We start from the raw sequence: 26371 nt of genomic DNA, 5'->3' as shown, positions 1-26371 counted from the left end.
GAAAAAGAGAAAAAGAATACAGAGGCCAAACCCATGGGGCCGGCCAGTCCACGCAGGGCAGATCTCTTCCCACCAGGGTACACCCACGGGGCTGAAGATGACGACCACTTGCGAAGGGCAGAGCATGCCCCAGCTCTGCTGAACTCGTTGGAACGTTTTCCAACCTAAGTGATTAACACTTTACACATACCAGTTGCTGAAGGGGGAATGCAGGTTCATGCTTTGCAAACTGGTATACACATATGTCGGGTCTGCTGGGCCCTCAAGGCCACAGGACACGCATGGAACACCTCCCTGCAGCATCACTTCACTTGGAAGATCTGGGAAGGAGGGGATTATATTAAACACACATATTCCAGGGTAAAAGGCAACGTTTGTGTGGAATTCATGGTGCAACAAAGCAGAAAGAACACAGACTTTGAAGCTGGACAGAAATCTTGACTTTACCACTAACTAGCTATGTGACTTTGAATGACTTGTGTCCCCTGTGAGCCTTCATTTCCTCATTTGTAAAATGGGGCCATTAATCCTTTCCCCCACAAAGAAGAGATTTGTTCTGCCCTGAAATAAAAGGGGGGCTAGTTAGTGGAAAGGGGAACTGGCAGTAAATAGTTTTCAGCACAGTGGCCCACATTTTGGCACTCCATCTCTGGACACTTGGCCTCTTCACCTTGAGACTCTGGTTCCTCCCTTGCTGCCAGATGGCTGCTGTTCTCACTGCTTCACAGCTTCTGTGGCCTTGGAGCCTCTTCACCTCAACATAGGGGTCCTGGTCAGACTTCAGTTCTGGCATTGGATACCCAAGGCCGGATTCTCAGCATGTTCCCAGCTCAAGTACCTTAGTAGGACTGGGCCAGGCCCAGCCCACTGTTACCGAGGAGGCCACATCCCAGGGCATTGGTCAGCCTGTGGACAGGTGTTTATGCCTGAGCCAGTCAGCTGTGGGGAGGGAGGTCCTGGGATGAATAGTTATCAGGCCCCAGGCCCAGGGGAGGGTCTTAGAAGAATTGGCTCCTCTAAAGCAGTAGTTCTCAACCTTGGCTGCACATTATAATCACCTGAGGGGCCCGGCCCATATCCCAGGCCAATTAAGTCAGAATTCTGAGTGTAGGACCCAGGTATCAGTATTTTCCAAGGGAACTGGATTGAAGTCTAATGTTTGTACAAAGAAGTACACAGTTGTTAGTGTGTGGCTTGATGAGTTTTCATAATGTAAATACACCCGGATCAAAAAACCGAGTATTTGTCAGCCTGAAAACTCCCCAAACGTCCCCTCTGAGTCTATCCTCCAAGAGTAACTGTCTTAGGACACCATGTTTTAATTTCACCAGCTGAGGTGGAGAACCAGTACTTTAAAGGGTATGGCCATGGCTGGCCATTGGGGTCAGAAGAAGTGGGGCTTAGGTTTGGTATGAAGAGAGCACAGCTTGAGGCAAGGCAAGCAGGGGAGGGGGGCCAGCTGGAGTGAGGAGTCCATGGTGTAGGCCCAGCTGGAGCAGAGGAAGAGGTAGGGGAAGCCAGAACATGAGCTCTATGAAAGGGGACTTCATTTTGTTTTTTTCCTCCATCCCCAGGCTGCCTGCAGTACCTGACACGTAGTAGATGCCCAATAAATATTTGTTGAATTAAATCTGGAGAATTCAGTTAGGGTCTCCTTCTAGGTCTTAAATATCACAAAACAATAACCCCAGCTCCCAGTTATTGTTTGCTACAAGTCCGGAGCATGGACCATCTCAATCCTCAGAATGGTCCCGGGAAGTTGGTACCATTATTATTCTCTTTCCTCAGATGAGGAAACTGAGTTTCAGAGAAGTTAAATGCCTTCCTCAAGGTCACCAGTCTGCTAAGTGGTACAGCCTGGATTCACATGCGATGTGTCTGCTCAGGTCTCTGTGGCTCAGGGAAGAGAAGAGGGGAAGTCACATGGAGTGGCTGGAGGACAGGAGAGACAGAGCCTGAGCAGCCAGAGCCACATCCAATCACTCATGAGGTGTCTGGCTCAAGTTCCTTAAACCAGCCCTGGGTGGGGTGTTCTGACCTCAGAGGACAAGAGAGAGCCATCTCTTCTCCAAAGGGATTCTCCAAGTGGTTCCTTGGGCTAGGGACAGAGGGCAGGGTTTAGCTAGACATCTACCTCAGGGGGAAGATGAGGCAAGGAGAGGGATAGGGACTTATTTCAGACCACACAGCAAGGCAGCATTGAGGCTGGGGGGTGGGGTGGGAGTGGAAGCTGGGTGGGTGTAGAGGACAGCCCAGGCAGGAAGGTTTCCTGTGATCAGAACAGTCAGAGAATGACCCTTAGAACCCCTGAAGCACAGAACTAAATTAGCCGGTCTTCAGGGGCCCCGTCATATGCCTTGAACTGGGGCTAGCAATAATCTGCAGGTCCAGAAGACTTGGTGAAGGGACAGCAAATTTGGCTAAGGCAAATTAGACATTTTGGGTAGAGACTGGGGAGGAGATAGGGGACTCAGATGTCCGAACTCAAGCCTTAGCCCTCGCCTCCTTTCACTGTGTGACCCCAGGCAAGTGTCTGCCCTCTCCGGACCCAAATGACCTCTATGAGACCTTCACATATTTTGCATGCCTGCCAAACACCAATTCTGTCTTCTGTCCTCACAGACCTTAAGCCACAGGCCAGGTTGCAGGAAGCAGCAAGGGGAAGTGCTATTTTGGGCCCATTATGGCCAAAGAGGAGTCCTGCCTGGCAAAGGCAAGTGAACAGGCATCCTAAGCTGGATCAGGGATAGATTGCAGGACTGAACTGATGAGGTGGATATAGAGCAGGTATCAGGGACAAGTAGGGGCAGAGCCCAGATGCCAGGGTGTGGGGATGACACAGGGCAAACACTGAGGATGCAGGAGGAGAGGGAGCAGATAGGGGTTCTGAGCCTGGAAGGGGTTCTTCTTTCTAGAAGAAGCTAGTACCCCTGACAATGGGGTTTCAATAGATCCTCACAACACCCTGGGCTGGGGAGCTTGCTCTCAGAGAGGTAAAGTCACTTGCTTAAGTGACACAGTCTGGCAATGGCAGAACTGAGACTTGACCTCTTTCTGTGCGACACCAAAACCTAACCCCAGTGGGATTTCAGACCCATGTCAGGGTCTAGACCTAAATTCGGACTGAACCTAGCTCTCCGGCCCAGCAGCCTCAGCTCAGTTTCTGCCCTGCCCCAGGCTGAGCCCCACCCACCCTGGCCTCCTAGCCTCAGTTCCTCCTTAGACCTCCCCATTGAGCTAAGGCACAGACATAGGGGGCAGCCCGCCCTTAGAGGGGTAGGACTTGGCCAGTTGGGGATTAGCCAAGTGCAGAGCATTGAAATTTTTTAAAAAGATTTTTTTTTTAATTTTTAAGTAATTTCTATAACCAGTGTGGGGCTCCAGTTTACAACCCAGAGATCAAGAGTCGCATGTTCCACTGACTGAGCCAGCCAGGCACCCCTAGAGCACTGAAATTTAAGTCGGAGCCCCCAGCATTCCTCCTCCTTTGTATTTCCATGTTAAAATTCCAGTGCAGCCAGCAGAGGGCGCTACCACTTCTGGTCCGCAACCCAGAGACTGACATCTGCTCAGGTTCCTTGCAAACAACTGCATCCCATGCCTCTGATCCTTTGGGACAGGGTCCCCACTGCAGGCAGGGCCTCAGTGGGACATGGAGCTCATGACCGTGACTCTGGAGCACCATCGCAGCTCATCCTGGTTTACTGGAGCATGTGCTGTGCCACCTAAGATGAAGTGCTGGCTTTCTCTGGGCTCACTTCCTCAGCTGCACCATAACAGGTTCAAATGAGATGGTCTCTGAGGTCCCTAAGTGCAGGGATTGTAATGCTAAGATTTCACAGGTTCATGTGAGATGCCAGGAGTTTTAAAAGCCTGTGATTGTGAGAGTCCTTTGTTCTCAAGCCTGTGGCTGTCCAAGCTCTATAAAAAGCCTATCTAAATCTCTCCTGTGGCCTCCATAACTCTTTCTCTGTCTCCTCACTAGATGCTTCCAGATTCTTGAGCAGGGTCCCATCTGTAGCTCATTGTGGTTCAGGAGTCAGAGCTGGTAATAAATAACAGTTAGGCTCCCTCATAACCTGAGGGTGCGGGGGTGGGATGTGTGTGGTCTGTGGCTCCAGGAGACCCAACTCCACGGAGATGCAACCTGAGAGCCCAAAGTTGCCAACCAGAGTCCCCAAAGCCACAAGAGAGACCACATCAGCCCCACCATTCCTGATCTTTCCTCCTGGCTCAGGTTGCTGCTGCCCACCCTTAGCACCCAGACAGGTGGGGCAGATCACCTCCTCCCACAGAGAACCGGAACAACCTTCAGGTAACAAGTTTGGCACCCAGATTTTCAGATGGGGAAACTGAGTCTGGGGAGGGATTTGACCAAAGCCTCACAGAGAGCCGGCAGTAGGTGTAGACCCTCTGTAAGATGTCTGATTAATAGCCTATGCTCCTTGACCAAAAAGCATATCCTCATGTAATCTATTAAGTGGCACGTGACATGCCACCATTTGAACTCCAAAACTTGGAACTCAGGTATAGAAGGTCCTCTTACAAAGAAAACATTTGCAGGAACAGAGGGCCTCTTGGGCTACTCTCATCGCCTCACCAGGTGCCAGCATGAATCCTCTCTGGGCTCCCCCCACCCCATGGGCTTGGATTTGAGATATTAAACCCTAGGACCACCCTTGCCTTAGCCCTGAGGGGTGTCCATTGAGATGTGAGGGGGGTGGGGCTATGATCCTGATATCAGTCACCTGGAGCTCTTCACCTACAACCTGGGCATGGCCCAGGGAAATGGAAACTCTTCCCCTCCCCCTCTCCCTCTGCAGGTGTCCAGTTCTCTGAGAATCTCCTGGACCCTGGGGACCTGACCTTCCCCACCCCCTCACCCTACAGCTCAGGTTCTAGGACTCAGTTTGTTTAGAATTCTCCACCTCTCCCCACAATCTATCCCCAATAGACCTATTTACCTTCCTTTACCTCTGTCATGGGCTGTGATTATCCCTTTCCCAGCCCGCCTCTGCCCCCAACATGAGGCCCTCCGTGCTGTGTGCATCTTCTCCCAGCCCTGCTGTCCTGGGAGGACCGCCTGGGATCCCCTCAATAGTACTGAGTGGGGGAAACTCTGACTGCTGAGCTGCTGCCTCCAGTCCTGGCCCACCATATTGCACAACTCCAGAGGGCACAATTCACAGAGCTGGGAATACAATGTGAATAGTGTCCTGGAGTCCCTAGTCCCTGCCTAACTGGGCACCCAGATAGCTGGCAATGGGAATTGGCAGGGTGGGGCAGCTGGTGGTAGGGAAGGGAGAACACTGTGTCATCTGTCCCGTTGGAAGGAGACACTCACTATCTTGTCAGAGAGGGATGGGGTGGGGTAGGGTGGGGAATGGGGACAGGAAAGGTCTCTGGAGGAAGGCGCTTTGGGTTGCGCCCTGAAGCATGTGCAGGAGGAGATCACATTACGTGTACCTCCATTACAGATTCACTTTCACTTGGACTTTCCTCAACAAGCGAGCACTTCCAGGGGCCGACCTGGGCCTCATCAACAAAGTGAGGTCGTTCTCCCTGGTTGCCAATTTCCAGGAGGAAAACAAGACCCAAGAAGGGGTGGGCGGTGGTCCTGCCTGAACCGGCAATTGTGACAGGACCCGGGGTAGCATCCAAGTCTCCAGACTGTGTTGCATCGCGCAACCCCTTCTTTCTTGGTTTGGAGTCCAGGAGAGGTGCATCCAAGAAGCCTCTTCCCTCGCAGCCCCCTGCAGTTCCCGGGGGGCGCGAGAGATGGCGAAACCGAGCGGCGCGGCCCGAAGGGAGAACGCGAGGCCCTACGCGGCCTCAAGGGGGTGGGGACCTGGGGGCTCGAGCCCGGGCTCTGACGTAGGGGGCGGGGCCGGAGACCGTGACGCGCGGAGGCGGGGCTGCGCACCTTCCCGGCCCGGCCGGCGATTCATTCAAAAGGCGCGCAGCCTGCGCGGCCGCCGGTGCGCTCGCGGAGCCGGGCCCGGCCTGCCAGTCTGCCGAGGGATTGAGCTGCTGGAGCTGCTGTGGGGCGGTCAGGTAAGGAGGGCGCGTGGGGCCTCAGCCCAGGGTCTGCCTCCCGCGGCCGGGGCCAGAGTGGTGCGGACCCGAGTGGCGCCCCCCTGCCTCCCCGGGTCTCTGAGGAAGTTGGCCGGGGCGGCGGATGCCGCAGCCCCGGCTCTGCGCACCCCCCTCCCCCGCGTCCTGTCCCGGCGTCTTCCGCGCTCAGGTCCCTGCCGCTCTCTGAGCCCCCTGCCCCAGGAGCTGCGCGTCCTCTAGCCGCGACTCCAGGCCCGGCCGTGCGCGGGGGCCAAGCAGCCGCGGGACTTGCAGTTTGAGGAGTCGGCGGGCCCCGGAGACGCCCCCGGCCTGGGAAACTTGGACCGAGACCAGGAACGGGTGCGGGACGGGACGGCTGCGGCGCGGGGCAGCCGGACGGGGGGGAGCTCTGAACGGTGTCAGCCCGTGACTGTGGGTGACACGGCGCGTGAGGCGGCCCAGCCCGGGAGAACGTGTGGCCGGGACACTGGGCAGTGACGCCGGGACCAAGCGGGAGACACAGAGGGGCTCTGTGTATCTCTGACAGGCCGAGTGAGTGCGTGTGATTGTGTGAGAGAGACCCCAGGTCCTTGCGGGTGACCGTGACCCCAGCTTACTGTGAGACCCCGGTCACTGGGGTCACTGAGAGTGTATGTGGCCTGGAACGAGACCAGGGCAGGGCCAGAGTGACTCCCTAATGTGAGTGTGAAACAGAGAGGAAGCCTAACTGATTTGGAGAACCAACCTCCAAATCACTGGGGCCGTAGTGTGCTCGTGGGGCCAAGTAGTGTGTGTGTGTGTGTGTGTGTGTGTGTGTGTGTGTGTGTGTCCAAGCCTCAGGAGAATGAGTAAGAGGCAGAAAGAGGAGGGACCTCAACCACCTGCCGTACAAAGAGGGAAGGGGAGGAGGGGAGGGAAGGGGAGGAGGGGAGGCCAGGGGCGGCTCCAGAGCTGTCCCTAAGAGGGTGCCTCTCAACATCTCAATTTAGTCAGCCGGGAGGACCCTGAGTGACTTACTCTGGCAGGGGGAGAGGAGGCCAAGGCTGGGTGACATCTGCTGAGATGACTGACACTTCTGGCAGCAGCTGAGGGGCGCTGAGGTAGCCTCAGGCTCCACCTCCCAAACACACTCACACACTGAGGTCCCAGATGCCTGGCAAAGCTTTGTCCCCAGTAACCTGTATTCTCACTGGGCCTATCTTCCTCTCAGACCCTGCCCCCATTGGGCCTCAGTCTCCCTTTCTGCACACTGAGGTGTTGGGCTGTGAATGGACTGTGAATCATCACTTTGGGATCCTCTATTGTTTTTGGGTCAACTGCCTCTGTTCTCCCCTCCCTCCCTCCAGGCAGAAAGACTGCAGTGGGGGGTGGGGGCAGGTTGGCTGCTGGGCACACAATGGCCCAGGGGCTGCTGGCGACAGGGATGGAAGTACAGCTTCTCTGACAAAGCCCAGAATTCTGATCCATAGACATTGACCTCTGTGGCCCCGGTCTCCTTCATTTCCCTTTGTTGGGGGAGAGGGGGCATGGAGTTGTTCCCCACGAGTGGTCTCTGATCTGGAGAGCTGAAGCACCATCTGGGCTACCCTCTGAGGCCCCCACCCCCACAAGAGGGTCTGTTGGGTCCATGCAGGGCAGAATGGAAATTGGGCTCTCTAGACCAGGAGGGGTCAGGAGGTATTTGCTAAAGGATCTGGAAGTTCTGCCCTGCTCTGAAAATGTTGGTCGCATTCTGTGTTGGGGCTGAGGGCAGGGGGACAGTACCAGGTGCTATGCTGAACACTTTGTGGTGTACTCTTGTTGAATCCTCGCAGTGGTTCTGAGATAGGACTATTTTTCAGAGAAGGAAACTGAGGCTCAGAGAAGCAAAGTGACTTGGCCAAGGTCATGCTGAGTCCAGACACTGCCAGGACTGGAATTCAGGTCTTCTGCCTCTGAAACCCTGTGAGATGCTTGGAGAGGGCCACCTATCTTTCGAATATCTGTTCATGGCTTATGTAGGCTTTCCTCTCTCAAACCCGGACTGGCAAGCATGGCCTTGCCAGAGTGTGCCTTTGTGAGTTCTGAGTGTAGTGTGTATTTGTACACGTGTCTGTGTGGGTGGGTAAGTTATGTGGTCTTCCTGTTCCTCCTCTTCCCTTCCCCCAGCTCTCACCCCTAGCGGGAGGTCACCAGAGAGGCCTGTCTCTTGCCTTTTAGAGTCTGCAACTGGCTTTGGGAGCATCCACACAGCTACAAAAAGTGTCAGGAGTCAGCAGCACAGCCCAGGCTCCAGGGGTGGCAAGGATAACTGAGAGTCCCAGCTGACTTTCACCATACCGGAGAGGCTCTGTTTCACTATTTAGAGTTGCTCTGGGCCTATTTTCCCAAATCTACCCACAAGCTGTGGTGTGGGGGCAGGCTGGGGGTGAGCTGGGGTTGCCCCACCCTCTCGGTCCTTCAGTCTCCCCATTCTTCCCAGAGGCCCCGCAAGTTCTGACCACTGCTGCCACTGGGCCGAGGGCTGTTGCTGGGGGGTCAGGGTGTCTTTTGGTCCTTCCTGGAATGACTGGGGCTGTGCTTCTTGGGGCTGATCAGAATAGCTGTCTTGGTCTCCTGGGGCTGAGCCTGAGTTATTTCTATCCCCAGCAAACAGGGAAATAGCTCTGGGCCCAGGGCGGGAGGGAGGAAGAGGGGAAGGGATAGCCTCCTCTTCTCATCCTAGCCCTGGTGGAGGCCCTCCCAGTCCTACCCTGTGCCCTGCCCAGGCTAAAGCTTTCTGGGAACTTGGACCTCCCAGAATGACAGTGGGGCCAGGGTGGGTTTCCACATATGGTCCCAGTTGGGACTGATGTGATAGCTGCTGGAGGGAGGTACCTGTGTTTAGCCAAGGAGGGGAGACGTTGAGGGGCAGTCATCACTCCACACCTGCTCATAGAGTCAGCCTCATTTTACAGAGGGAGAGACTGAGGTTTGAGAAGTGCTGGGACTTACCCAAGGCGTCCAGAAACCTGGTATTCTGGCTCTCACCCTCCAAACAAGGTACCTTTCTTCCTTCTGTCCTGCCACATGTTCCCCGGCAGACTGGACGTGGCCCAAGACTGGAAGCAGGCTCCAGACACACCTTCACAAAATCAGGCCTCCCTCTGTTGTTCCACTCTGGCCTTGCTGTCCTGCCCCAGACTCCCGTACTGGCCTCTCTGCCTCCATTTCCAGTTCTTCCACGCACTGTCAGAACATCCTCCCTAAGGCAACTTACTTTTTTTTGCCTGCATAACATAGTCCAGACTCCTTATCTGAGCATCAGCACTTTTCCTTCGAAGACCTTCTGAACTTTACGTCTTCACCTTCATCTCTCCCTGCCGTGTGCCTTGGTTCGAGTCTGCCTTTGCTCTTGCTGTCTCCCCTTTCTGGAACCCTCCTGGCCATTCAGGGTACAGCTTCCCCTCACCCAGGAAGCCCTCCCAGCCCAATGTTAGCCCCTCTCCATTGTTGTGGTCCACCTGTCAGGTGTCCCCCCCTCCCATCCCCTCACCTTTGGGAATGGGCACTACATACCCGGCTGGGAAGGGCAGGCCTGGTCAGCAGCCTGCCCTGTCTTGCCATATTGGTGCCATATCGGTGCCGGCCAGGCCTCTTCCTAAGGAACGACAGCCACTGTAGGCTGAGGGCCTATTGTGTGCTGGGGGGCTTAGAGGTGAAGACCCATGACCATCCTTTTTGAAGGGGAACATCTGGCGTCTGGGCCCTCCTCAGACAAGGCTCTCATTCAGGGCCAGCACATTCCCTGCTGTTTGCCAGTCCCTGGGCTCAGGTCTCAACCGTACTGACAGAGGATCTTATTCCTTCCCAGGCTGCTTACTGGGGAGCTGAAACTCAAAGGGCAGAAGGGACCAGTGCTAGTTTGAGTCACACAACCATGGTGCTGGAGTCTGGTGCCCAAGCTCTTACCCAGCCCTGTCTCCCAAGTGGAGGCAAGGTTTGTCTGGCATCCGTTTCCACAGAGAGATCATGCTGGCTACCTGCATTGGGAGGAGGAAGTAGTGGGGCTGTTCAGCACCTGGCCTGGCTGGATAAGGCCAGACCCCCTTTGTTATGGGGCTGGCCCTTCTGCTGGGTGGGTGGGAGGGGTGCACCAGAGAGGGCAGGGTTTTGCCTGAGGTCAGCCAGCGGGGCCCATCTGGCCCCACCCCACTCAGGATTGAGTGTTGCTGGGACCAGGTCTCTGGCAGAGCTCAGTACCCATTCTTTGCGGAGGCTCTGGGTGCCTGGGCCTGGCCCTAGTGCCACTGGCTGGGGCTGGGGTTGGAAGGAGGACAGGAGGGACCCAGGGCTGCATCCCTACTGTGTGCTCAGCCCTGGGATTAGGACCCCAAGGCTCTCACATCTTTAGCTTTATGCCCTGAGGGTCAGCAGTCCCTTCTAGGTATAGGTAGGGAAAAGAGGGCCCCGAGAGGGGAAGGGACTTGCAAGACCCTAGTGTAACTGGGATCTTAACCCAGGTCTGTTTGCCTGGAAAGCCATCCTGGGAAAGATGAGAGCTCTATAAATAAACTGCCCATGTGGCTGTGAGTGTGTGCCCTGGCTACTTGGCACAGAGAGAGGGATGGAGGGGCCTCTGCAGCCAGTTAGAAGCGGGGTCTGAGTGTGTGGGTGGAGAGAAGGAAGGAGGGATCTAAACTTGGATCTGCATATTGTAGTCACCGTGAGAAGGAGCAATGAGCTCAGGGAGTGGCCTGGTGCCCCTATGTGCCCACCAGCCTGCCTGCTTGCCTGCCTGCCTTCCCTCCCTCCCTCCTTCCCTCCAGGGAGATCACAGGTGGCTGAAGGGGTCAGGAGAGGGGAGGGTCCACCCAGACAGGGAGGCTGGGAAGGCTTCCTGCAGGAGGTGGCACCTAGGCTGAAGCCTGATTGTAAGAAGAGCCACTGTTCTCCTGTGAACTCTGGATCCTCCAGCCACACCAAGAGGTCAGCTGAAGAAACACAACTATCCCAAATTACAGAGGAGGAAACTGAAGCTTGGGGTTGTGGGGCTGGGTCCTGACTGCTCAGCACCCTTCCACCTTCCTGATTGTGGCTTTAGCTGGCATGGGAGCAGGTGGATACAGGCCTGGCACCCACAGGCTTCCCTGGGAGGCCAAGGCTCCTTTGTCCATGCTGCTGGGACTGATGCTTGGTTCCCCAAAGCACCCTTGCTTGCTCCAAAGCCACTGGATGACCTTGGCTGGATGCTGCTTAATTCTGAGCCTGGCTCCTCCTCTGGCCCTTGTGGGTTGTGGTGAGAACTGATCCTCAGGAGAGGTTTGGTCAGGCCAGGCCCTGGTCAGCCCTGTTTACAGTGGCTCCACTTAGCCCTGCAGCATCCCCAGAGACAGGGACCAGAGCCCTTGTTTGCAGAGGAGACCCCGAAAGCTCAGGGAGGGTAAGTATTTTGCCCAAGGTCACAGAGTCACTAAGTGACAAACAGCTTGAACCAGGAGTAACTGTTCTGGAACCCAACCTCCTGCCTTGTGCTGACCCCAGTCCTCAGTCTCCATGGGTTGGGGCCTGACCTAGAATTGCTGGGGAGAGGGTTCTTTTCCCCCGCACCTCAGGTCTAGAGGAGTCTGAGGATAGGGCAGTCTGGGCCTGTGGTCTGCCCTCAGTCTCTTGTGAAGCCTTGCCCAGGTCAGGGTGACGGGGGGCCTGTGCTGAGCAGACTGTGATTGAGCACGGTACCGTGATTGGTACCGAGTGTGCAGCTGGGGTTGGCGGCAAAGGTGGCTTCTCAGAGGAAGAAGTAGCAGTAGCATGAGTGAGTGGACCATTGCCATCCTGCCTTGGGGCCAGGGAGACGGCCCAGGGCTGGCTCGGGCTCCCTGCAGGAAGCCCAGGGTGCTAAGTGGTTGGGTGTCAGGCTGGAGAGGGCCTGTAGGAGCAGAAATGCCAGGCCTGGGGGGCAAGGACAAGGGCTGCCTGTCCTCACCACTGGGTGGGTTAACCCTGTCTCCTTTGAGACCGACTTGTTACAGGGTACTCCTTAGTCTCTCTGAGCCTCAGTTTTCTCATCTGTGAAGCCTGGGACCCCATATTTGAGGCCTGGGATGGGATTGAGGCGCACAGTAAGTGCTTAGGGGGTTTGGGGAGGCCCAGCTCTGCCCCAGAGATGACTGTCTGGTTTAGTGCCCCCCTCCCCTAGCCCCAGACTCAGCTCAGGTAAGGGATCAGGTTTGCAGCTGAACTGCACCAGACTGGGAGGAGCGGGGCTGGCCCAGTCTGGCCACCTCAGCCCTTTTCTTAGCCTCAAGGGCCAATTAGCTCCCTCAGCCCCACCTGCCCCCATCACTTCCCCGAGCCTCTGAAGTGCAGGCCCGGGGGCAGACTGGAGGTCTGAGGCGCAGAACCATGCCCAGCCCCCGGGGTGGGCCGGGGAGCAGCTGCTGTCTGGTGTGCCCTGGTGTGGGATTTGGGGTTCACACGCATGGAGTCCTTACCCAAGGGTTGTGCCCGGGAGACCAAGGCTGCCCAAGGCTGGGCTGGGAACGGGGGTGCCCTTCCTACTGAGTGGCCCTGACATAGCCTCTGCACAACTCTAGGCCCCCAGCCTGTCAGCAGCCTGAGGAGCTGGGCTCCACCCTGGGACTTGCTCTTCAACCCCCTGGGAATTCCCAGCCTTCCCTGGGCTTCCTGCTTCTCAAAGGTGCCACTGCCTTTTCCCACAGGAGCTGGTACACAGGGCAATATGCAAGTTAGTGTGGGTGGAGGCAAACCCCAGAGACCCCCAGGAATGGGGGCAGTACCTCCTTCCCTGGGGCCTGCTTGGGTGCTTTGTAATAGCCTCTCAGTGAGCCCCTTCTGTATGCCACTACCTCCCTAGCCTCTGCCATCTGGTTGGTAAACACTCAGAGACTATCTGCTATATGCTGGACCCTAAGCTAGGCTCTAGGATTAAGAGGGGTCAGGAGTGAGGTAGGAGGCAGAATCAGACAGACCTGGGCGCCTGCATCACCACACACTGGCTGTGTGACCCATTCAAGTGATCTCCCGTGGCCTCAGTTTACCCAGGTGTGAAACAGGGATACTCCTAAGGAGTAGGGGCAACTGAGGGCCTGGCCCGAGGGAATGAGGGCCAGTTGGCTTCCCCGTGAGGGTGGAGGATGGAAAGGAGGCATGCCTAGCTGCCCTCACCGCCACCCACTGTGGACACTGCCCTACTTCAGCCCCAGTTGCCAGGGAACCACTGGGTTCCTCACTAACCTGGATTTCTAACTATTGATGGGCGGCCTTTGTCTTGCCGCCTCGAGTGGTCAAGGAAGGCCTGTGCCCAGCTGTGTTTCCCGGCAGCTCTAGCCTCTGAAGGCTGCAGGGAGGTCCATAGGCCCTAGAGCCACCGCTGGGAAACACAAGTACCTGCCTCCCACCCTCTGCTCCAGGTGGGGACCTGCCTCTCACCTCTGTCTCCCCAGTCCAGCCTTCTTGGCAGGCAGCCCAGGAAGCCCTCTGAGAGGCAAATTGTTCCATACCTCTCCTCCGCCCACTAACCCTTCAAGTCTCCCACAGGCCCTTAAGGCAGTGCAGGCTTCTCAGTTTGCATCCAAGTCTTGGTGTGACCTGGGCTCTGCCCACCTATCTTTCCAGACCTCTCTCCCTTCTTATACCCCCCTACCTCCCAGAGCCTCACCATGGCTAATTCAGCACCTCCTGTGTACAGGCTCTGGGCCAAGCATAAATAGAGAAGAATCTCTTTTGTACCTCACACCTGCTTGTCAAGTGTGTGTCATTCCCTGCTCCATAATTTATACATGGGGAAACGGAGGCATGGTGAATGCTTACTGAGGGCTCATTCTGTGTGCCAGGCCTTGTGCTGCATATTTAAAAAAAATTTTTTTTTTCAACGTTTATTTATTTTTTTGGGGACAGAGAGAGACAGAGCATGAACGGGGGAGGGGCAGAGAGAGAGGGAGACACAGAATCGGAAACAGGCTCCAGGCTCTGAGCCATCAGCCCAGAGCCTGACGTGGGGCTCGAACTCACGGACCGTGAGATCGTGACCTGGCTGAAGTCGGACGCTTAACCGACTGCGCCACCCAGGCGCCCCTGTGCTGCATATTTAAGGTGAATTCTCTTAGCCTCACAGCAGCCCTCTGTCTTGATGGGAGCAGGGGTGTCCACAGCCACAGAGCCAGTTGAGGAGCAGAGCAAGGCAGACTGATTCTCCCCAAGTTAGCCCAGGGGTTCAGATCCAGTTTCAACTCTTCCCCCCCCTCCCCTCCTGCCTAACCCAGACTCTGGGCTCCTTAACGGAGATCCTGGTCTCTGGTCCACCCAGCCTTGACAGAACCTAGGTGCTCTCCTGATCCCTGCCCCCTCCTTCAAACCCATCCCATCCCCAGTTCAGCCTATATCTACCCACTTACCAGGGCCCTGGCCCTGTGCTGCGCACTGGGCACACAGGTTGTGGGGAAGGGGCCGGGTAGGTTACATGTGGATGATGACTATGTAAGGGAAGGTAGCGGTGGGGGGCTTCCAGGAGGAGGTGAGGGGCCTTGAGCTGAGCTCTGAAGGAAGAGTAGGTATTGGCCCCGTGATGGGAAGGGTTTCTGGGTAGGAGAGGCAAGTGTAGGGGAGTGAAAGAAGCTCAGAATGGCTGGGGGAAGGGGCAGGGGCCAGATCCCAGTGTAAGGATGCCTAGGCTGCAGGTGGGGCTGAACTGGAGGCCAAGGGCAAGGGCCCTTGGAGATTCAGTGGAGCTTCAGTAGGAGGCCAGGTTGAGGTTGGAGAGTGAGTAAGTGCAGAGGAGGGCCCCAGGCTGGGGCCTCATGACCCTACAAAGCTTCAGTTCTGGGAAAGGGGAAGCTGTGGAGACCTGGGTGGTGTCACAGCTTCCTCTTTCTCTGAGGCCTCCAGGGCTGCATGTCCCTGGGGTTCCACTGCCCTGGTTAGTTGGTTTTCTTCCAGGGAATTTCTGGTTCTAATTGTTTGGGCATTTTTGGAGATGGGGGTGGGTTGCATGTTAGGAAGCTTGCTCCCCCTCAACCTGTTTTGTGGAGGCCTCCCGCTCCAGACACTGCTGGGGGAGGGCTTTGTGGTGAATGAGACAGACATCCCTGCCCTTGCTGCTGTCGGGGTGGGGTAGGGGGAGCAGCGCTGAACAAGTAAGCAAACAAATACTTAATTACAAACCTGAGCCAAGGTGCAGAGGGAAAGAAGGGGGTGATGGGGAGGAAATCACAAGACCTTCCTTAGGCTTGTTACCTCATTTAAACCTAATCATGGTCTTGCCCTGGGAGACAAATATCCCCATCTTGCAGATGAAGATACTGAGACCCAGCAAGGTGTAGCAGGGGCTCCGGTCCCACAGGGAGTTGGTGGCAATGGGGACAGGCCCAGGTTAGACTTCTGGGAGGAGTGGCCTCTAGGCTTACTTCCTCCTCTGCCCCTGGGGCCCTGTTGGGTGTTTCTCCTCTGGAGCACTGGGCCCTGAGAGGAGGCTCCCTGCTGTGGGCCTGGGTCTGCTCAGCTACCTTGACAGCCTTCTTCCAGGAGGCTCTCTGGAGGCCTTGGAAGGTCACTGACTTCCTGGCCTTAGGACTAGGCAGAGAGGTGGGGATGGAGCCTTCACGGACACTCAGCCAGCCGAGGGGCTTTGATCTGAACTTGCTTTTCAGTCAAGATTTCAGGACTCTAGGCTTAGAGATGCTGGAGTCCTGGTGGGACAGGGGGTGCCGAGGGGCAGGTCAGAGCGGCAGGTGCTGCCCTATGTGTACACGGAGGGGGTTCTGGGTGGCCTACCATGGGCCGCCTGACCGGACAGGTTCATCGGGGGCTCAGTCTAGCTGAGTGAGGGGGCTGGGAGTGCAGCTGTAAGCAGACTCCGGCGGCCAGACTGGAGTAAGTACCAGTTTGGGGTAATTAGAAGGCACGTAATTAGAAGGCGTCAGGGCGCTAGGCGGCGAGTGTCTGTGAATATGCCTGAGTGGGCCCTTGCTGGCTTTGAGTTTGGGTCTTTGGACCCCTGGAAGACTTTCCTCCTGGAAGTCTCAAGATCACGGTTCCCTATCGGCCTGGAGGTGAGCAGCTGTACAGCCCCTCACTGTGGGCTCAGGTTACCCAGCAGGTGCCAGTCAGGGCCAGGAGTGGGACTGGGGTCCTCTCTTCTGTGGCTGTTGTGCCTCTTTTCACCCCTGGTCCAGCCCCTGTGGGGTCAGCCTGAGGCCTTGGGGCTTGTGGTCAAGTCCGTGGGTTAGATCCTATGAAGAAGGATCTTCATGGGGGGGCGGAGCTTGAGTGGGAGCTCGGCCTGGGCAGGGGAAGGGACACTTTGGGCCAGAAACTGGAAAGGAAGACTTGTGACCAAATTAGAGGAGGGGACAAGTGGGGGAATGGGTCTGAGTATGCTACCTGTTGGGTACAGACAACCAGGGTGTGGCCTTTATGCTGTGGCCCGACCTTCTCCTGTCCTAGGTTTTCCCCTTAGCTGGCCTTGGGCCAAGAGTGACTTGGAGAGTCCCGAGGATGTTGTGCCTGCCGCCCCTCCCCATCCCTTGTGATGTAATTCGAACCCCTGGCTTCGGCCACCGAGGTCTGTGTAGGGGGATCAGGTTTCCTCTGGCTCCTTTTCCATGTGGGAAGGCCGGGCCACCTGTGCCCCCGAGGGGCTCTCATATGACCTGGGGTTTACGGCAGGCATCGCTTCTCCCACCAGACTTGGTATCGGGCAGCACGGGGCTCTGGGTAGGGTCCCCTCAATCTGCTGGGGGCCCTGGGCCAGTGGCTTGGCTGCCCCTTGGGGGTCAGAAGCTATATGGCCTGTGGCTGAGGCCTGACAAATCCAGCTTCCTTCACCCTCCTGAGCCGGAAGCCAGGTCTCCTGGAAAAAAGTGATGGAACTCTCTTGTTTTGCCACAGTCCCATTTGTCTAAACTGAATCCTCCTTCCTGCTCTTCCAACCTGCCCACTGGCTGGAGGCTTTCTCCAGAGGACCCCATGCTTGGAGCCTGGGTGCTCAGCCTCGGGCCAGCGGCCATCCCACGCGGCGCCCTCACCCTGCCTCATGGTTTGTTGGCACTTCCCGCTGTCTGGCAGGGGGGCATTTCCCTGTTCATCTGTAGACCATTGGTATGGTCAACAGGGATGTGAACTCTCTGAGGATGGGGACAGTGTCTGTCTTCTTCTGTTTTCTGCGCCGAGGGCAATGCCCAACACACAGTGGTAGGTGCCTGAGAGAGAGGACAGAAGGCTGAACACTGGTTGCTATGGCAGCAGGCGGTCTGCTCTTGACCCAGAGATGCAGTCAGACCCCTCCCCGTGTTGGACATGTCCTTCCACATCCTTCAGTGGAGAAGACTGCCCACTGGGGAGTGGGACTTGTGGTGGGACTGGGACTGTGATGGGGGGCAGTGAGTAGGGAGACATGCAGGTGCTTTGATCCCGGCTGTAGGGGGAAAATGAAATCTCGAGAAGCTTCTGGACAGAGCTGCCTTCGTATTTGGCTTTGATGGCTGAGGGAAAGTACCTTCCTTGGAGCAGAAACAGCAAGAGTGAAGGCAGAGAAGCCAAGGGGCTGGGCCCACAGGAGGTCCAAGTGGCAGGAGCCTGGGAGCTGGAAATGAGGTGCAGAGTCTGGGCATGGGGGGATTGCAGGCCCTCTCAGCCCCCACCCCCAGGACTGCTGCTGCACACTTCCTTCCTCCCAGGGCCCCCCTGCCCATGTCCCCATGCACATGGCTATTTATGGAAGGGAAAGGAAGCCCTTCCTCCTCTGGGAAGTCCCCCAAGCCTGGCAGAGCCCTCTGTCCCCCTCCTTTGCTGCCCTGGGAGGCCAGCCCCACACAGGGCACCCCCATCTCTACCCAGGTTTGTGGGGGGAGGGAGAGGTGCGGTGAGTGTAGGCCAAACCACCCCAATGTTGTCTGCCCAGCAATACCTTGCAAATTCCCATCCAGTCTTGTCCTGGAAACAGTGCTGGGAGGACAGCAGCTGCCTGCCTTTTCCCATCTCCTGCTGAGCCTTCCCTCCATGTGTGTCGTAGGCTGGTGACTCCTGGGGCCCAAGGATGAAGCTGAGCCTGCCACACTGGCCCCTGTCCTGCCTTTTTGTGGTGAGTTGGGGATGGGACCTGGGAGTACTGAACCCTGCACCCCAGCCCTTCTGAGTTCAGGAACCCCACGCTGGCTGCCATGCTAGGGTTGGTTACACACCTCTTCCTTTGCAAATTGAGGCAGTCCAACCCTAGGAAACACCTCCTGGCCTGTGTGGCTCTTGGTGCAGGAGTCCTCCTCGGGCTTGGCAGATGTTGGGAGCCAGGGCTGGGGCCTGGCGAGAGTCCCAGAGCCTCCTGTGTGACATTCCTTCTGCCCTCCAGGGCAGCTGGCTCTATTCTGTGCTTGTTACCCCAAGTTGGGCCAAATTGGAGGACAGGTTTGGGGGTGGGGGGAATCTGCCCACAGCAGGAGGGATTCAGGGCAGATAGTTGATTCCTGGAGTGAGTTGCAGAGGGAGCTGTCAGTGGAATGTGCTGGGGGAGGCCAGTTGAGATCCCTTCCTTGAGGTGTATCCCGCCCCGTGTGGGTGCAGGAGTGTGAGCTGGCCGGCCTTGTGTGGAGAGGTCATGGAGGAAGTTGTCCCAAACACTCTGCTGAGGGCCCAGAACAGGAAGCACTGGCTGCAGACTTGGCCCCAGGGATGATGAACAGGGCCTGGTTAACAACAGGCCCAGCCGTGGTGGCGGGGCCACAGCCACAGGAAGGGAGACAGAACTTGAGAGAGGAATTCGGAAGCATTTCCTCTTTATCGTCCTGATTAGCTGGAATGGATGTGACTCAGGGACCCAAGGGCTTGAGATCCTGATCTGGCTCCGTCTGGGGTTTTCCAGCACTTTCCAGAAGCCGATGTGGTTTTCTTTCCACCTAGGCAGTGGTGATGCAGCAGGTATGGGACAGGCAGGTTTTACTCAGAACATGAGGGATTGAGGCTAGAGAAGGTCCCTGAAACCTGGGGGCTGGCCCTGTGTGGTCAGTGGTCCCCACTCCTGAGACATGAGGAAGTGGGTGGTGGATAGATGGCCCAGAGATGCCATATCCCAGCACTTTCTGCTCTCTCAGTGTGTCCTGCCTGCTGTTCTTCCAGCTGCTGCGCTGGCCTCTGGCCACTCCAACATCAAGGACCCTTTGGCGGTGCCCACCTGGGGAGGAGCCCAGCCTGGTAAGCTGCCCTGTCCTGGGAAGACTGTTGAGGGCCAGGGGCGGGTTCCCCAGACCTGGCTCCCGGCTTTGTTCTCATCCTTTCCCTCCCACAGGACCTGGGGCAGGGCACATTATGCAGGTCCTGTCCCCCCGGCACTTTCTCTGCTTCATGGGGCCCTGGCCCGTGCCAGCCCCACGCTCGCTGCAGCCCTCGAGGGAGGCTGGAGGCCCAGGCAGGCACAGCGACTCGAGACACCCTATGTGGAGACTGCCAGCCTGGGTGAGCCATGGGGTGGGACTTGAGGGCTCATGGCTAGGTGACCAGGACTTTGGGTCCTAGGGTCCCAGCCTCACCCACCCCCTGAGCAGGCCTGTCTTCCCATCTGTGAAATGGGAGGGGTCAGGACCAGTGAGTGTGCCTGGCAGGAGCCTCTCTTAAGGATAGTTTTTAGGCCTTAGTGATGTCTTCTCTCTTTGCAGGTGGTTTGCCACTTCAGGGGTCCCCCTTGTCTCCTGTCAGCCGTGCTCCTGGACACCTCTGGGTACTCGCAGCTGTTATGGTGAGTGACAGATGGGGGGCAGGACTGGTGGGGGTCCAGTGAGCTCGCCTGAGCCCAGGGAAGGGTGCGCAGCCAGAGGGCGTCCGGCAACACGTGTTCAATTGTTCCGCTGGCAGTGTCTGCTCTCCTCGTTTCTGAGTGGCAGGACCCATCCGGCAGGTGGGCAGCCATGGCTTGAGGCCCTGAGGAGCTAACACCCCGCCTGTCCCCTGTCCTCCTCCCCTCAAAGACAGGCACATGAAGATGCGTGTGAGCTCACATTCACACATACACGCGCACACACCTCTCACCTGTTGTCGGTCACTTTCTGAGGAAACTAATTCATCGGCCAGTCGTGGGGGGTGGGATCCGGTGTCCACAGGCCCAGGCATGTGCTTAGGTACTGTGTTCACCCTAGAATGAGGGGTGGACAGGGGGCTGAGGGTCTGGCTGTCCTGAGGTCTGAGGAGGCCTTGCTCAGGCTGATAAGATGGCCAAGAACAAGTAGGGGTGAGTTGGCCTTTGCCTCCCCAGCACGGTGGAGAGTGGGCAGTAGGCGGCTCTGGACACATTCATGCCCCCACCCCCCTCCCATTTAACCCAGGCCCTGGGCCTCTCTGCCTCCATCTTTCCTCCATGCCTCCATCCTCTGTGGTGCTCAGAGCGGGGACGACGGGCCCGACGTGGTGTGGAGGTGGCAGCAGGGGCCAGCAGCGCTGGGGATACGCGGCAGCTTGGGAATGGCACGCGGGCAGGTGGCCCTGAGGAGACAGCTGCCCAGTATGCGGTTATTGCCATCGTGCCTGTCTTCTGCCTCATGGGGCTGCTGGGCATCCTGGTGTGCAACCTGCTCAAGCGGAAAGGCTACCACTGCACGGCCCACAAGGAGGTTGGGCCCGGCCCTGGAGGTGGAGGCAGCGGTGAGGCTCAGCCTGGGGTCTCGGGTGGGGAGGCCAGAGGGTAGGGTCTAGCTCAGCCCAGCTCAGCCTGGTGGCTGTGCAAGGGAACCTGTTGGCCTAGAGGGACTGACAGGGAGGGACCTGCAGAGGGCTAACCAGGAGGGCTTCCTGGAGGTGCGCGTGCAGCTGCAGAGGAGACCGCGCGAAGTGACAGAGTGGAAGGAAAGGTGAAGTGGCCTGAGGTGGTGACGGGGGCAGAGTAGAGGGCAAGTGGCTTCAGTGGGATTCTGGTCCTGGGTGAGGCCCTGTCCGGCTGTAGGGATCTGAACTCTTTGGGGACTGCAGTTGTATGTATATGGTTCAAGGGTCGGACTGCCTTCTCAGGTTGACCTCTGACCTGAGTGGCTGGCAGGGCAGCTGTCCTTGGCAGACCCCACGAGGGGCTCAGGTTTCAGCTCCAGGCCATGGTTTGAGTTAGGAGTCCTGGAACCAGAGGGAGAGATGTGTTCCCCCCATCCCCAGGTCCTGGGCCCCTTTTCTCTTCCCTGCACCGTCCCTTGAAGGCCAATAGGGCAGGACCCCCATGCACACACACTGCCCACAGAGCCTTGCGGCCAAGTTAAGATCGAACCGGTGCTTCCCATTCCTGTGCCACAGGCTGCCCGGGACCGGCCAGAGCCCTTCCCAGCTCCTGACGCTGCAGGCTGGCAGGGACAGGAAGTGCACAGGGGCTTTAGGCAGGCAGGAAGATGGCAGCTCAGGCCATTTTGTCTGGGACTGCACTTGTTTTCTCCTAGCCTAGGTTCTCCTTCAGCTGCTGGCTGCTGCCTGGGTGCAAGTCCTAGGAGCTGTTTGCCACTGGCCCAGGATTGATTACGTGGCCTATTCTCACACTCTTGAGGTTTGGGCCCTGAGGGCCCTCAGACATATGGACAGGGTGGTGTGTGGGGAAGTGTGATAAGCCCGGAATGGCAGTGTGTGCCCGAGAACTGTCCAGGGTTCTGGGCAGGGAGACAGCCCACAGCTACCTGAGGCTGTGCAGGGGAGATGATAGGCCCCAGAAGGGGTGGCCCCCCTCACCCTCCAATTGCAGGGAGCAGTGATAGTAAGCTTGCAGAGCCTAAGCTGAGGCCTGGAGTGCCACCACTGCATCAACACCCAGGCTTGCAGCACAACTCACAGGAAGGCCTGCGGTGCCCTCTGCTGCCACATCTTGGCATAGCTGTTAAATCTGGAGTCAAGTCTGGAGCACTGCCCGCCCCTCCCCCCCCCCCCCCCCCCAATCAACCCTCCACTTCCCCAGGACCATGGCTGTTGCTTTTCTTCCACAGGGATCAACCCCGCCTACCGGGCTGAGGACGCCAATGAGGACACCATTGGGGTCCTAGTACGCCTGATCACCGAGAAGAAAGGTGAGGGGAGGTCTGACCCCATCCCCATGCCGGGGAGAGGATGGTCTCCTCTCTGCTCCACCCCTCCCACTGAGACACCTGGGGCCAGCCTGGCCCTCTCTCATCAGTGTGGCTGAGGGGTGGAGGAAAAGGCACGAGGCCTGGGGTGGGGTGGGGTGTGGGTGCACGGGGAGCACCCCTTTGTGGCCCAGAGCTGGGTTCTGACCACAGCTGCCCAACAGAGAATGCCGCGGCCCTGGAGGAGCTGCTGAAGGAGTATCACAGCAAACAGCTGGTGCAGACCAGCCACAGGCCCGTACCCAGGTGAGTGGGCAGGCGATCCAAACCCACAGATAATCAGCCTGCCTCCTTGGGAATTTACCACTTGGGTATGTTCCCTTTCATGTTCACGATTCCCCTTTATTACCTCCTGGGACCCGCTGGTGCTGGCCTGCCCTAGTGACCACTTCCCCCTGTGCCCGCTGTAGGCTGCCGCCGGGTCCCCCCAGCATGCCACACGTCTGCCCACATCGTCATCACCTCCACACCGTGCAGGGCCTGGCTTCACTCTCTGGCCCCTGCTGCTCCCGCTGCAGCCAGAAGAAGTGGCCTGAGGTGCTGCTGTCCCCTGAGGCCGCAGCTGCCACTACTCCTACTCCCAGACTCCTGCCCAACCCGGCCAGGGCTTCCAAGGCTGGGGCCAAGGCAGGACGCCAGGGCGAGATCACCATCTTGTCTGTGGGCAGGTGAGGTGGGCATAGATACTGGAGGGTCGGGGAGAGACATTACAGCCAGGGTGGGAGAGACAGGGCCCCATTTGAGCCCTAAACATCCTGCTTGGTGACTGGTCCCTCTCTGGCCTCAGTATGCCTCTCTGGGCAGAAGGAGGGTTGTCAGAGAGAAGTCAGGTCTTCCAGCTATGCTGTGTCTCACACGAGCCCTTGGGCGCCAGGGCAGGGTCCTGGCCTCCATCACACCTTGGGCCCCTCAGGCCAAAGGACTGTTTACCTACAGCCTAGGGTTGAGAGTGGTTGGGAGCTCATCTGTGGGTGGGAGGGCATAGGAAGGGCTCAGACTCCGATCCATGAACTTGGTGTGGGATCCTGGCGGGTGTTGCCCTTTCTAGACCCGTGGTTCTGTCTTTAATGGAATCATCACACCACCACTCCTCACTCCACCACCACAGGTTCCGAGTGGCCCGAATTCCTGAGCAACGGTCAAGTTCAGCGGCCTCTGAAGTGAAAACTGTCACAGAGGCTGGGCCCTCAGGGGGTGCTCTCCCTGGCTCCCCACAACCTGGCCTCCCCACTGAGCAGCAGGCACTGCTGGGAAGTGGCAGAAGCCATACTAAGTGGCTGAAGCCCCCAGCAGAGAACAAGGCTGAGGTGAGGGCTAGAGGGGAAAGTGTCAGTTGGCACCTGGGCCGACCCTGACTGCAAATAGGGCGCGGGTGGAGGTCCAGGGGGCCCTGGGCAGGGAGTACAGAAGCCCCTGACTCCACTCTGACCCCCCACCTTGTCTCCCAGGAGAACCGCTATGTGGTCCGGCTAAATGAGAGCAACCTGGTCATCTGATGGTCTATCTCATCTGAGAACATGGCAGCCCTGCCCTGGGAGGTTCCGAAGGCTTCCTGGAGGAGGTAGAGCTGCAGCTGGGCGTGTGAGGACCAAGAAGCAATGGCCCAGCAGACAGAACAGCAAAGGCCAGGGCCTGGAGGTGGGAGCGTCCGCCCCAGTGAGGAGGCAGGCCAGCTGGCGGGTGCTGTGTGCAGGAGCAGGTTGAGAGCCCCTCCCCTGTCCCTGCCACCCAGTTTTTTCTCTGAAGGATGCCCTGTGCCCTAGCCTGGCCAGATCCTGGGACCCTGCAGGATCCTCTGTACCACTAAGTGGCAAGGCCTTGGCCTGGTGGGGAGGGGCCCTCTGCCTGGCGCTCCTGGCCCCACACCTTGGTAATTAGCTGCCCTTGCCTCTGTACGGGGCCCTAGTACGGACCTCTCCCGCCTCTTCTAGTGGGCCCTGTAAAGGGAAGGAGCAACAAAAAGCCATGGGCTGGAGACTTGAGTTCCCAGGCTCTAACCATGGGCAAGTCCCTGGCCATCACCTGGTTATAATTCTTCTGACCATGAAGTGGGAAAAGAAAGGCATCTCAGGGCTCAGGGCTTCTCCAGTTACTTGGCAGGTTCTGGCCCGGGTCATGTGAGGGGAGAGCCTGACTCCTTGCCACCCCTCCCATTAGTAGCTTTATCTGGCCCCATTTTTGCGGCTTCTAAGGCCTCTGCCTTCAGGCCCCCATGGGGCGGCCCATCCCTGGCTCTGTCTATAAGGGGCTTAATGCATGTATCTGCTCCCCACCCTGCTGTTTTTATTGAAATTGGTACCACAGTCTTGACCTGGGCAGGGCTGTAGTACAAGGTGCCAGCCTGCATAGCCACCCCAAGATCTCAGGAGCTTTTGGGGAGAGACATGGGTGAGGGGCTGGTAAGGTGCCCCTGGCCTCAGTGGTTTGTGTGTCCCTGTGGTGTTGGTGTCTGTCCCCCAGCCTGGGCAGTGCGGGCGACTGCCCAGCCCAGTCCCTATGTCCACTCTGGCTCAGCAACCTGGTTATTTATGTGGGGTCGTGCAGGCATGGGCCCCACTGCCATCCCTGTTTCTCTTATTTATTGAAACTTTGCTGTTGTCCTGTCTTTGTCTCTATTCCCATCCATTTATTGGATAATAAAAGGTGGGAAAGTCGTGTCATGAGGAGTTTCTTTCCCTGTGTCTCTTCCCAGGTCATCTGGCCATTCACCAAATAGCTGTGTGTCAGGTACTGTGTGTGGGACAGGCCATCCCTCCCCTCGCAGTGTTGGCTCTGTGGCAGGTAGGCATGGGGACAGCGGGTGAAGTGGGGCTGGAGGAGGCCCCTCACTTCATCAGGTTCTCACTGAAGCCCCTAGAGGTAGTGCTGTCCAATAGATATATATAGTATGTACCACATATGTAATTTAAAATTTTCTAATAGCCGCATTTTTAAAAGGAAGAAAAAGATAAGCTTAGTATCAATAATGTATTTAAGCCAGTATAACTATTTTCATTTCAGTATAAAGTCAGTATAAAAATTATGCATGAACCACTAATTTTTTTGTTTTGAAATCTGGTATTTTACACTTAAAGCACATCTTAATAAGAACTAGCATATTCAAGGGCTCAATAGCCACATGCGGCTAGTGGCTCCTATCTTGGACAGCACAGCTCTAGAGGAAGTGGAGCCTGGGAGATGGATGGGGTCAGACTGACCTGTTGGGAGCTGGCGAACGTGGGAAAGGGAAACGTGGTCTGCAGAGAGAGAACAGCATGTGCAAAGGCCCAGGGGAACTACGAGGAACTGGAGAAGCTGGAAGTTGAAGGTGCCAGGTGTGGAGACTGGATTGGGTGTGGGCAGAAGACAGCTACACGTGCTCTTGGAAGCCATCAGTCTTCTGCCAGAGATGCCAAGGAACCTCTAAGGCATTTAGGAAGGGGAGCTGGTCAGCTTGCTCTTGGTCACAGCGTGGAGGGTGGAGCAAGAATTCTGCATGGAAACTGTTGCAGCTGTCCAGGCAAGAGGTGGTGGAAGCCAGGATGTGGGGGCAGGATCTAAGAGTCCTAAGATGGAACTGCTAGGACTTGGTAACAAGATGTGGGTCAACAGATTAGGGCCAGCTGGGTGGGGAAACCGGAGGAGCAGCCCAGGAGACAACTGTGATACAGCCCCCTGGGTGTCTGGAATGTGAAGGCCGGAAGTGGTCGAGAGACCGACCTGGGCTACAGGAATATTTAGAAGCACTCAAGTAGGCATTTGCACCAGGACTGGACCAGGAGAGAGGGCTCAGGGCAGACTCTTGGGCTGCCCCAGAGGCGCTGCCAAGGAGGTGGGAAGGAGACCAGGAGACTGCAGTGTCCTGCAAGTGAGGGAAAGGGAGTGAGGGGCAGGATGGTCCACAAGGCCAGGTGCTGCCACAGGGTCAGGACTGCAGCAGTCCTTGGTTCGTGGACATGGTGAGAACAGGACGAGGTCTGATTGGATTGAGCTCCCCACAGAAGCCAGATTGTGACAGGCGATAACTGGTGGGGACTTAGGCCCCAGGGAGGTAAGGTTTTTAATTCTGGGCTCTCTGGGTATTGGTATATTTTTTAAAGGTGGAAGAAGGGGACTTGTTTAAATGCTAATGGGAGAGTCCCAAAGAGAGGCTGAAGAACCAGATACTGATGTTTGGTGGAGTCTGGGGAGGTGTGGAAAGGGACAGCCTGTGGGAGCCCCAGACCTGCTGGATAAAGGCGGCTGGTCAGGATGGGACTCCAGAAGGCCCAGCTCATGTTTGCTCTTGC

At 57.2% G+C, this 26371-nt stretch overlaps 1 protein-coding gene across 3 annotated transcripts; it reads left to right on the top strand.

Moving 5' to 3' along the window:
- Positions 1-5952: 5952 nt before the first annotated feature.
- RELT (RELT TNF receptor) lies at positions 5953-24763 on the top strand. Of its 3 annotated transcripts, none has more exons than XM_030331148.1 (11): positions 5953-6054; positions 18044-18112; positions 19141-19215; positions 19310-19476; positions 19677-19756; positions 20398-20655; positions 21966-22046; positions 22268-22349; positions 22514-22771; positions 23212-23410; positions 23552-24763. In XM_030331148.1, the coding sequence occupies exons 2-11, from the start codon at positions 18068-18070 to the stop codon at positions 23597-23599; spliced, it is 1293 nt and encodes a 430-aa protein (XP_030187008.1). In that variant the 5' UTR covers positions 5953-6054; positions 18044-18067; the 3' UTR covers positions 23600-24763. The 3 variants fall into 3 exon arrangements, with proteins under 3 accessions (XP_030187008.1, XP_030187009.1, XP_030187007.1); XM_030331147.1 differs by lacking the exon at positions 5953-6054 and adding an exon at positions 15450-16082; XM_030331149.2 differs by lacking the exons at positions 5953-6054; positions 23212-23410 and adding an exon at positions 14128-16082.
- Positions 24764-26371: the final 1608 nt, after the last annotated feature.

Source organism: Lynx canadensis, chromosome D1, assembly GCF_007474595.2.
Source record: "Lynx canadensis isolate LIC74 chromosome D1, mLynCan4.pri.v2, whole genome shotgun sequence".
In the NCBI taxonomy this organism is placed as follows: domain Eukaryota; kingdom Metazoa; phylum Chordata; class Mammalia; order Carnivora; family Felidae; genus Lynx; species Lynx canadensis.
The sequence above is the reverse complement of the archived record's forward strand: the minus strand, read 5'-3'. Positions and strand labels throughout refer to the sequence as shown.

Excerpts from the sequence above, each read along its gene's own strand:
- RELT (XM_030331147.1), top strand. The coding sequence starts at position 15,981 with ATGCCTGAGTGGGCCCTTGCTGGCTTTGAGTTTGGGTCTTTGGACCCC. Across the intron at positions 19,477-19,676 it reads TGTGGAGACTGCCAGCCTGG|GTGGTTTGCCACTTCAGGGG; the intron begins GTGAGCCATGGG and ends CTCTCTTTGCAG. Across the intron at positions 23,411-23,551 it reads CAGCAGAGAACAAGGCTGAG|GAGAACCGCTATGTGGTCCG; the intron begins GTGAGGGCTAGA and ends CTTGTCTCCCAG.